This window comes from Quercus lobata, chromosome 4 (assembly GCF_001633185.2).
Source record: "Quercus lobata isolate SW786 chromosome 4, ValleyOak3.0 Primary Assembly, whole genome shotgun sequence".
Taxonomy (NCBI): Eukaryota; Viridiplantae; Streptophyta; class Magnoliopsida; order Fagales; family Fagaceae; genus Quercus; species Quercus lobata.
The window spans coordinates 57,123,672-57,133,701 of NC_044907.1; the positions used below are offsets into that span (position 1 = coordinate 57,123,672).

Sequence of the window (10,030 nt, forward strand, 5' to 3'; positions counted from 1 at the left end):
TCTTAGTAGTTTGGTCCAAATATTATTCTCTTATGTACAAGAAATTATGAAAATCTCCTAGTGGATAACGTAATAGATAGATTTATGCCACATCTTTCAAATTCATTAAAATCCACCCCCTAGCTTTGTGGGAGAGGGGTCATGAGAATTGTGCACTGAGCAATATATACGTCAAGAAAATAAAAAGGGTTGTCGGTGGAGGGTGAATTCATAGATTTTTGATAAGGCTTTGGTTTCCAAGTGCTAAAGAGGTAAGTGGCTCGGCCAAACTAAACTAGTAATAAGGTTATCTGTAGTGTTACCTTTACCTTAATTTGTTAAACTCAATAAACACCAACAAAAACCAAAACTTCTCTGCGACCCCAAAAGTTCACTTTCAGCTCAAGCTTATCTCACTTCGCACCATCTCTTCTACTATCTCTCGAACCCTCTGGTCTTTCCTGACTATTTTTTTTAGAGAGAGAGAGAGAGAGAGAGAGAGAGAGAGAGAGAAAGTAATTGAGATGAACAGTGGTGAAGCCTTTGGAGCAATGGAGGCGCAGTACATAGGGAGACATCACAGGCACGAACCCAGAGAGAATCAGTGTACCTCTGCTCTTGTCAAGCACATCAAAGCCCCTGTTCATCTTGTATGTTTTTCTTTACTCTCAACCGCCGATCACCACTTTCTTTGGTTTCTTTTTCATTTTCCTGTCGTTGATTTCTTTGACTTTTTCTTTTTTGCAAGGATTTTTAGGGGGGGTTTGACTTTTTTCTTTTCTTTTTTGGACGTTTAAGATCTGGGTTTTTCTGGTCGATTTTAAATGATTTTGTTTGGTTCATGATGCTTTTGTTTCTGGGTTTTGCTAGCTTTTAGTTTTTCTGGGTTTTGATTTTTGGTTCGGATGGTTTTGATTTGTGGGAATTATTGTATATGCTGGGTGATTAGTTTCTGGTTTTTTCTCAAATTTTGACTTTTAGTGTCAAACTAGTTGAATTTAAGGTGATTAGTTGAGTATTAGCTTGTATGTAGTTTATTTTTTTCATTTGGAATTTGAGTGTAAAGTTCTAATGATGTAATCTTTATGTAATTTGAAGTCTTAATTTTTCTTTGTAATGATGTAATCTTTATGTAATATTCACTTTTTCATCCATTCGTTTTGGAAAGATGAATGAAAGAAATTGAGTTACTTTTAAATGTTAAGATTTGACTTTATTAGGCACCTGACAAAGTCCACTCAACTAGCTTTATACTAGTTGAGGATTCAAATTTTCATTTCCTTTTCTTAATACATGTTAATAGCAAAGAAATAGATGGTTATTGCTTTGAGCATAGATACTTATTTGAAATTGGATAATTGTCTTTTGCCCCTTATGTGATTGTTTGATTTTCAGCTTATTGTGTTGTTAATGGGAACATTTCTTTCATCAGGTATGGTCGTTGGTGAGGAGGTTCGATCAACCTCAGAAATACAAGCCCTTTGTCAGCAGGTGTGTGGTGAATGGGGACCTTGGTATTGGGAGTGTAAGAGAAGTGAATGTTAAATCTGGGCTTCCTGCCACGACAAGCACCGAGAGGTTGGAACTTCTTAATGATGAGGAACACATTCTTGGCATCAGGATTGTTGGCGGCGATCACAGGCTGAGGGTATGATTATTTTTAACTTCTTATTTGTTCTTTTCTTATCACTGCTGTTCACTTTCTCTTATTCATTTTCAGGTCTCAAATGAATAATTACAATTGTATGGTTGTGTAGCATTGCATGCAAGTATGGTTCAGGAAAATGCAAAGATTCCTATTGCTTTTTAACAAAAATCGTACTAATTTATTTAAGTGCATTGCACTGCTCTGTCATTTTTACCTGGTGTCCACTGTGAACTTAGGACTTTTGTTATTACTAATTCAACCAGATATAAGAGCACAAGGTGTAGGGTGAGATTGTGGGTTTTAAACCTACCAAGTGTATTTGTATTTTGCCAATCAAACAAATTTCTTGGTGGCTTGACAATATCTTGGATGGCAGCTTATAGTCATGTATGGATGACCAACCAATTTGCCTATTGTATGCTCTAATGATTCTATCAACCGTCACAATTTCTTCAAAAGATTTCCAAAATAAATCTTCATGAATTGAATACCCTACATTTTCTTCACATCAATCTTCAACTGATATTTTCATTTGATGGCTGCACATAAAAGCTCATCGTGATGATTAAATTAAAAGTTCGTCATTCCATCAGTATTAAAGAATATTTTATCACAATTACAAGGAAAAAATTGCTTTGTTGGCAATGATCTAATCCTTGTGCATGAACAGTTTTTTTTTTTTTTTTTTAATTGAAAATTTCACACCCGCAAATAAGCCTTGAACTTACGATCAATGTCATTTGAGTTAGAGCTCATTGGCCCAAGAATGAATTATATTTATACCTTATTGAATTCTACTATATTTGCAGATAACCATCAAGTTTATGTGATGCAGGTATTTACCATCTTTTTTTTTAAAGTATCCTCATAATCGAAATAAAATTTAAACTTAAACAACTAATCTACAAAAGTCATTTGTACTTGATATTCTATTATTGTAAGGAATAAGATCATAATCCCGAATTTGAAATCCCCAACACAATTACTCCCATCATTTTGACAATTCTTACTGACATTTAACCCGAAATTGATGAGCATATGATGTGAACTTCATAGAATACACAGTTTTTCTCTCATTGTTAGCTTGAATTTTTACTTGTCTTTATCTTTCACCATATCAAAATGTCAACAAGCTTTGATACCAAATAATGCAGAATCAGAAGTGTGAAAGAGTTAGATATTGTCTTAGCTAGAATGCTAGAAGTAAATCTAAATCCATTAGGGGCTCATTGAATCTATGAGGAAGATAACAGGACGAACTTTTGTTAATAAAATTTTATTCTTATTTCTTTTACAGGCTTATGCCAATTCATAGGCTCCTTAAAACTTAATTATCTAGTAAAAATATTTTTGAACATACCGAAATTAATATACTACCATATAAGGACTTTTTTTTATTAGAAAAATTCTATAAATTCCTTAGAGTAAGCAAACATATTCTAGAAAATTCCGAAAATGGCCAAATATATTTTTAAAAATGACCAATGATAAAAAAAAAAATGATATGTATGACCAATGATAAAAATTAACCACCTTGTTCCGTCATACATCAAGTTCCTTTTAACTAATTGAATCTGTGCCATATATGATATATCTCATTGAATGAAAAGAGGAAAAAGGAAAACAAAAGAAAAAGGAAAATTCAGAATATTTTGAGGAGGTAGGATGTACCTTGTTTTTTCTTGGGATTTTTGTACTTGTGTTAAATTTTTCTTCTTACACATGCATATAGGTTGCCCAAAAGAAGGCAGTTTCTTCTCCAGAGTTGAGTTTTAATGTACTTTTAGCATGGCTTCATAGTTAGTTTGGATTAGGGTCCAAGAAGCACATGGGAGCTGAGGTGTAGTGCCATTTTTTTTAATTAATTTTTCGTTCTTTCTGTTTGAAGAAAGAAAAAATAGAATTTCTCTGAATGATTTTGAAAAGAGAATGACAGGTTTGGGAAAATCTGACTTTAAAAAAAAAAAAATTGTTGAGATAATTTTGTTCCAGAGAAAGAAGTGACTTCTCTTTGGTAGCTTTGGATGAGGACTTCTCATCTTCCATCACATAATCTGTTAACAGTAGTTATCATACACCATTAGCCAGGCTAATAATGCTCTGGTGCTTTTTTACAGATGGATACCATTCTAGGGTTAAACAAGATTAATAAGAGTGGAGCATGTAGCATTAATGTAATTACTAATTTTCTGTCAACTAAGAGAATATCTCTACTGTTTACAACTTTTCCTTAAATTTGCAGAACTACTCTTCTATCATTACAGTCCATCCAGAGGTTATTGATGGAAGGCCAGGGACCCTGGTGATTGAGTCCTTTCTGGTGGATGTGCCTGATGGGAATACCATGGAAGATACACGTTACTTTGTCGAGGCATTGATCAGGTGCAACTTGAAATCCTTGGCTGATGTCTCTGAGAGGATGGCCGTGCAGGACAGAACTGAACCCATCATCCAATAGTGAATTTGGGGATGGGGTAGAAGTGTGGCAGACTACATTTATACCTCCAGATGAAGACTTTCAGATCCTTATGCTGTGTAGAGATTGACAGGAGATGTCCTTCCATGTTCTCAGAAGTTTTGGATACATTGCTGGCTGTTGCTTTTCCATCTCATGGGAACCATTCCACTCTTTCCTAGTGCTTTTTCTTGTTTGTTTGTTGGGATTTCTCTTTCAATGTCCGAGGATGAGGTACCTAAGTTTTCAGTGTTCTCCATGAATGGATGTGGGAAAGTTCCTTTTACTGTTATTTTTTTTGGGTTTTGTGCATGGTGGTACTAAATGCGACTATGGTTATTTGTAAATACTAATATTGGAAAGAATTGTCTTATGGATTATGGAACTCCGGAATTTCATGTTGTAGTTGTAGTTGCAGTTTATAGGTGCAGGGAGGATTGAGGAGAGAACCTTTGGGAAAGTTCCTTTTACTGTTATATTTTTTGGGTTTTGTGCATGGTGGTACTAAATGCGACTATGGTTATTTGTAAATACTAATATTGGAAAGAATTGTCTTATGGATTATGGAACCCCGGAATTTCATGTAGTTGTAGTTGCAGTTTATGGTGCAGGGTGGATTGAGGAGAGAACCTTTGGGTAGCAGTTTGTTGTTTATTTTGTACGTGCTGTGTTGTCAAGTAAATTATTGTCAATTTTTTTTTTTTTTTTTTCATGTTTTTAACTGTGTTTTACGTGGAAATGTCTTTAACAAAGGCTCACTTGAGGTTTTGCTATGGGATTGCACCTTAACAACAATTTCCATGTCAGTTCCACCTCAAAAAGGCTGCTAAAGGAGATGCCCAATTCAACTGTCTGTCTCACTCTGTTGTCTTCTTCTCAAGGATTGCAAACTTTGGGTTTGCCAGAGCATGCCCACTTTTTCTCAACTCAACCAGCCATAAATGGAGCAAAACAAGGAACACAAATCTCAATGAGAACAGGAAAAGAAAGGCAAAACCGGCAAAATCCTCATTTCAACCAAAAGTTCCAACAAAATATTCATGTTTTGAAACTATCTAGTTATATGCCTTGTTATAGGCAATCAAACTTAAATAATAATAATAATAATAATAATTTTATAGAACTCGAGTTCCATTTGAAATTTTTCAAGGAACTCGATTTCTTTACTAAAATTCAATTTTTAGAAAATCGGGTTTCAGAATAGGGGTATTTTGCTATTTTGGCCAGAAAAGATATATGAAATATGTTAAATGATTTTATTTTCCACAGTATATTCTTAAATCATCTCTGAGTAACAAAAGCATCTGCAGCAAAATCATGCAAATTAACATCCACACACATGTTTACTTGTCTAATGTTTTTCTAAATAAAAAGGTGACCACATAGCAATGTTTTAACTGTAGTTTATTTTTTATTTTTTTAGAGGAAAATAATTTCAATAAACCAGAAAAGGGCTACAACAGAGAGCCACCAGCATGAGGCTCTAAATCAGATACAACCAAAATGAGAAACAAAAGGTGGGGTAACACCTTTCCATACATGAGAACAATGATTAGACTTGGCAAATTGAGCAAGCTTGTGAGCAACCATGTTGTAGTTTCTCCCTTAATTAAAATCACATCCCCAATCTTCATCCTGGACTCTAAAGATGAGAAACAAAAGAAGAGAGAAAACTCCTCTAGATATTTCTGCAATTTTTTAAGCAATTAACTTCATTCAACAATAGAGTTCCTTTGTGTACACACTAACGCCTGTTAGGCACCTCACGAAACTGTAGGTTTGCTATCATAGGCCTCTCTTGCTTCAAGTAAATCTGTACAATACCTTTCGGAGAGGACTTCAGCTAGTTCAGCAAATGACATGTTTGCATGCTCACCAATGTGTCAATCTGGTCCCATCGTTTTCGATATACATCTCCAGAGTATTTGACTTCGCCATCTTCATCTTCTTCATCTCCTTGTTGCCATCTTCTGTGCTAACAGCATGTGTGTTTCTCTTCCTTGTCTCATTACTTGATGAATGTGCATTACATCCATTACCTGCAAATTCATTAATTTCAATTCCCTTGCTTTTGTCTCTTGGTTTCTCAGCAATGGTCTCTGACAGCAAGGATTTTAAATTCGGACCGGATGTACAATCCAACCGGATGTACAATCCGACCAGATTAACCATGAACCCCATCAAAACGGTTTTTTAAAGTAACAAAACCGGAAATATCAGTTTTTCTGTGAACCTCTCGAACCGCGGACGAACCGCCAAGTTTTGAAAACCGGACACAGGTTTGGCGGTCTTCCAAGCCAAGATCTCTCACACAAAATATCAGATCTGGCGATCTGTCGAGAAAAGAAGAAGAAGAAGAAATGTAGTCACTGACTCACTGTCCACCAGATCTAGTAAAGAAAAAGTGAAAGGCGGCAGAGAGAGAGATCGTGACTAAGAAATGAGGGAGATTCTAGCCTTTTGCCCTTAATTTTGAAAAAAATTAGCAATATGCCCCTTTTTCGAAACTATATAGAGATATGCCCTTGTTTCGATACTCGATTACTTTAAAATCGAGTTTCATTAAAATACTCGATTCGTAGAAAATCGAGTTATTTCAAATAAAACTAAAAAAAAAAAAAAAAAAGCATAGAACTCGATTTTAGGGAAGTCGAGTTCCAAAACGCCGCCATAGGGCTTTAAAACGTCACTATAGGGCTTAAAAACGCCACTATAAGGCCCCTTGAACTTGGTATGGGGACTTATAAAAAAATTTTGCAGGAAAACGCCGCTATAGGGCTCTAAAACGTTACTATAGGGCTTAAAAACGTCACTATAGGGCCTAAAAAAATCACTATAGGGCACCCAGAACAAAGCGATTACACTTATAAAAAATTTTGCAGAAAAACGCCGCTATAGGACCTTAAAACGTCACTATAGGGCTTAAAAACGCCACTATAGGGCACCGTGAATATGGGCCAATCACACTTATAAAAATTTTTTTTGCATGGAACTCGATTTCCTGAAACTCGAGTTCCATGGAATTTTTATTTTTATTTTTATTTTTTTTTTTTAAAGTTTGATCGGGCATAACTCGATTTTTTAAAAATCGAGTATTTAATTGAACTCGATTTTAGGATAATCGAGTATCGAAACAGGGGCACGCTCCTATATAGTTTGCAAACAGGGGCATGTTGCTAATTTTTTTCAAAATTAGGAGTAAAAGGCCAGAATCCTCAAGAAATGAGGGAGAGAAAGAGACGAAGCCTTACTCTGTTCGCAAAAGTAAAATGAGAAAGAAAAAGAAAACAAAAAGATGGTTTTGGTAAATCAATTGGCTTGGGAAACGTGAGTGGTGTTGGATGTTTTGAATTATTTACTTTAAACCTAAAAACTATATCTCATGAGATCTCAATGACTCTTGAGTTGTTTTAACTTTTTTATTTTCTCTTCTTTTTATCTTGGGAAAACGTGAGTGGGGTGAGGTTGTTTTTTTCCGTAATGGAGGTTGGGTACTTGGGTATTTAATTTTTCAGTTAAATTTTAAAATCATTTTTAGTTATATTAATTTATTATATTTTAGAAATATTTTGTTAAAATATTTTAAATAGTTAAGAGAGTATCTACTAAATCTATGCAACAAATTATAAGAACTATTATCTTTATCTTGAATTAAGATATATTTGAATCTCTATAAATATTGATTTCATCAATATTACATAATTTTACACATTTATTTTAATTATTTTTGTATCAAATAATTATTAAATTAATTATGACATCAGCACGGTTTGACCTCGGTTCGACTTTAAAAACTTTGAATCTCTCTCTATTCCGGTTCTTTGAACGGTTCAGGTTTCAAAACCTTGTTTGACAAACCAATTTCCAAATCATCAGTTTGGTGTTTATTATCTTTCCTTCCCTTCTTTTTGGTAGGCTCAACTTTTTCCATTTTTTTCCCATCTGAGAGGTCCCTTTCTTTTCCCATGTTCTTCACCAGAACATTGCTACCTGTAGACACTCAATTTTGCACCCATAATTTAATATTGAGAGATGACCGAAATGATCATTCTAAATACCCAAAAATCATAATTGAATTTCATGCATTAAATCATCCATCACATATCATAAAAATGATCTTGAGATTCTAAAGATCACGATGATATGCCCGATTCCCAAATCGAATTGTCAGATTGAAAGATATAACAAGATCAAATTTTCACGATTTGCATGTATTTTATTTGGGTGAAGCTAAGCATGTGTAATTAATTGAAATTAATTTTGATTGGTCAATAATTAAAATTAATTAAATGATTTATATGATTGGCTATTGGATTTGGTCAAGATCATAAGGAAAACTTCAAAGAGAACCAAAGAGTGATAGCCAAGCAAGTTCTAGTTCCAAGCCAGTGCTAAAACCATTGTGCATAGAAGGCACCTTACAGCTCTAGCACTACAACCCAGTGTTTGATTTACAAGATAAACCAAGAAAAAGATCAGAAGACCCTGTCACTATGGCAGAAGGAGATGAACACCAGAATGATGAAGAACAGATCAGTACTCAAGAGCTGCTAAATATAATGGTAGCTAGCCAAATCCAACTGAGGGAGATTATGAATCTCATGGTGCAACAATTATAAAATATGAAGAATGGTCAAGAAGAAGACAAGACTGATCAAAACTTCCCCATCATGGAAAATAAAAAGAGGATCAATGAAAAGATGAACAAGATGGAAGAAATGACCAAGAGGGCAAGGAGGACGGACAATCTTATGGATTATCAATCGCTCTCTCTCTTCCTGTATGTGAGACCTCCAAAGTTCAAGATGCTAGTCTTGAACAAATTTGATGGCACTAGCTGCCCTAAGTCTCACTTGAAGATGTATGTGAGGGCCATGTAGCCTTTAGGAGCAACTGAAGAGATGTTAGCCCAGATGTTTTAGAATACTTTCACTAGAGCTACCCTCAGATGGTTCCTTAATATGGAAGATAATAGAGCTTGGAATTAGGAAGATATATGTAGGAGGTAGATGTGACAAAAAGGGACTTGGAGACTACCAAGCAAGAACCTAAGGAGTCATTCTCAGCCTTTATAACTAAATGGAGGTCTAAAGTTGCCTAGATGATGAATAGACCTAATGAAGAGGAAAAATTGACAATGGTTGTAAAGAATTTGTTGCCTATATATCATAAGTATTTATTTGCTCAATATTTTCCAAATTTTAAGGCCTTAATAGCGGTTGGGACTCAAATCGAAGATGCTATAAATAATGGGACTATAAAAAATGAAGATGCACCTAAATTTAAAAGGAATTTTGGGCCCTCTAACTCTAAAACTACAAAAATATCCAACATATATAAAACTAATCCATACCAACTCATTGTCCCAGTGCAAGTATCAGAAGGACTGCCTCTAGGGCCTAGGAGAGAATTCCATAAATTTTACATTCCAGCAAGTCATGTACTTGAAAAGTTGAAAGCAAAAGGTTTATTAAAACCCTTGGACCCGAGATCAATCCCAAATCCATTACCCACTAAATTTGATGTGAACAAGAGGTGTGCATACCATCAAGGCCGAGGACATGACACTAATAGGTGTTATAATCTCTGCCATGCAATTTAGGATTTAATAGACACAAAAGTGTGTGCACTGCTTACAAAGTCTAATATCACCAACAATCCTTTGCCTAATCATAATTTCGGGAGGGGACCAAGGATTAACTGTTTATTTCCTGAAGAAGAAAAATAAGGAAAGGACCAATTTGATTTGATCTATGACATCCTGAAATGCTTTATGCTAACTTGGGAGGAGTTAATGGGTATTTCATCTACAACAAGATGTGACATATGGAATAAAGACAATCCAGAAATCCCAAATGATTCAACACCCACATATGGGGGGAGACAATTCAAACCCTACTCAGATGACTCAATACCCAAATATGAGGAGAGACACTTCAAACCCCACT

At 34.9% G+C, this 10,030-nt stretch overlaps 1 protein-coding gene across 1 annotated transcript; it reads left to right on the forward strand.

The window, feature by feature from the left end:
• Positions 1-208: 208 nt before the first annotated feature.
• LOC115986709 (abscisic acid receptor PYL9-like) lies at positions 209-4,651 on the forward strand. The gene is made up of 3 exons (XM_031109967.1): positions 209-629; positions 1,412-1,627; positions 3,870-4,651. The coding sequence occupies exons 1-3, from the start codon at positions 504-506 to the stop codon at positions 4,083-4,085; spliced, it is 558 nt and encodes a 185-aa protein (XP_030965827.1). The 5' UTR covers positions 209-503; the 3' UTR covers positions 4,086-4,651.
• Positions 4,652-10,030: the final 5,379 nt, after the last annotated feature.

What these genes read in the sequence shown, in the direction of transcription:
- LOC115986709 (XM_031109967.1), top strand. Translation starts at nt 504, where the DNA reads ATGAACAGTGGTGAAGCCTTTGGAGCAATGGAGGCGCAGTACATAGGG. An exon ending in TCAAAGCCCCTGTTCATCTT is followed by an intron (nt 630 to 1,411) that starts GTATGTTTTTCT and finishes TTCTTTCATCAG; the next exon opens with GTATGGTCGTTGGTGAGGAG. An exon ending in GCGGCGATCACAGGCTGAGG is followed by an intron (nt 1,628 to 3,869) that starts GTATGATTATTT and finishes TTAAATTTGCAG; the next exon opens with AACTACTCTTCTATCATTAC.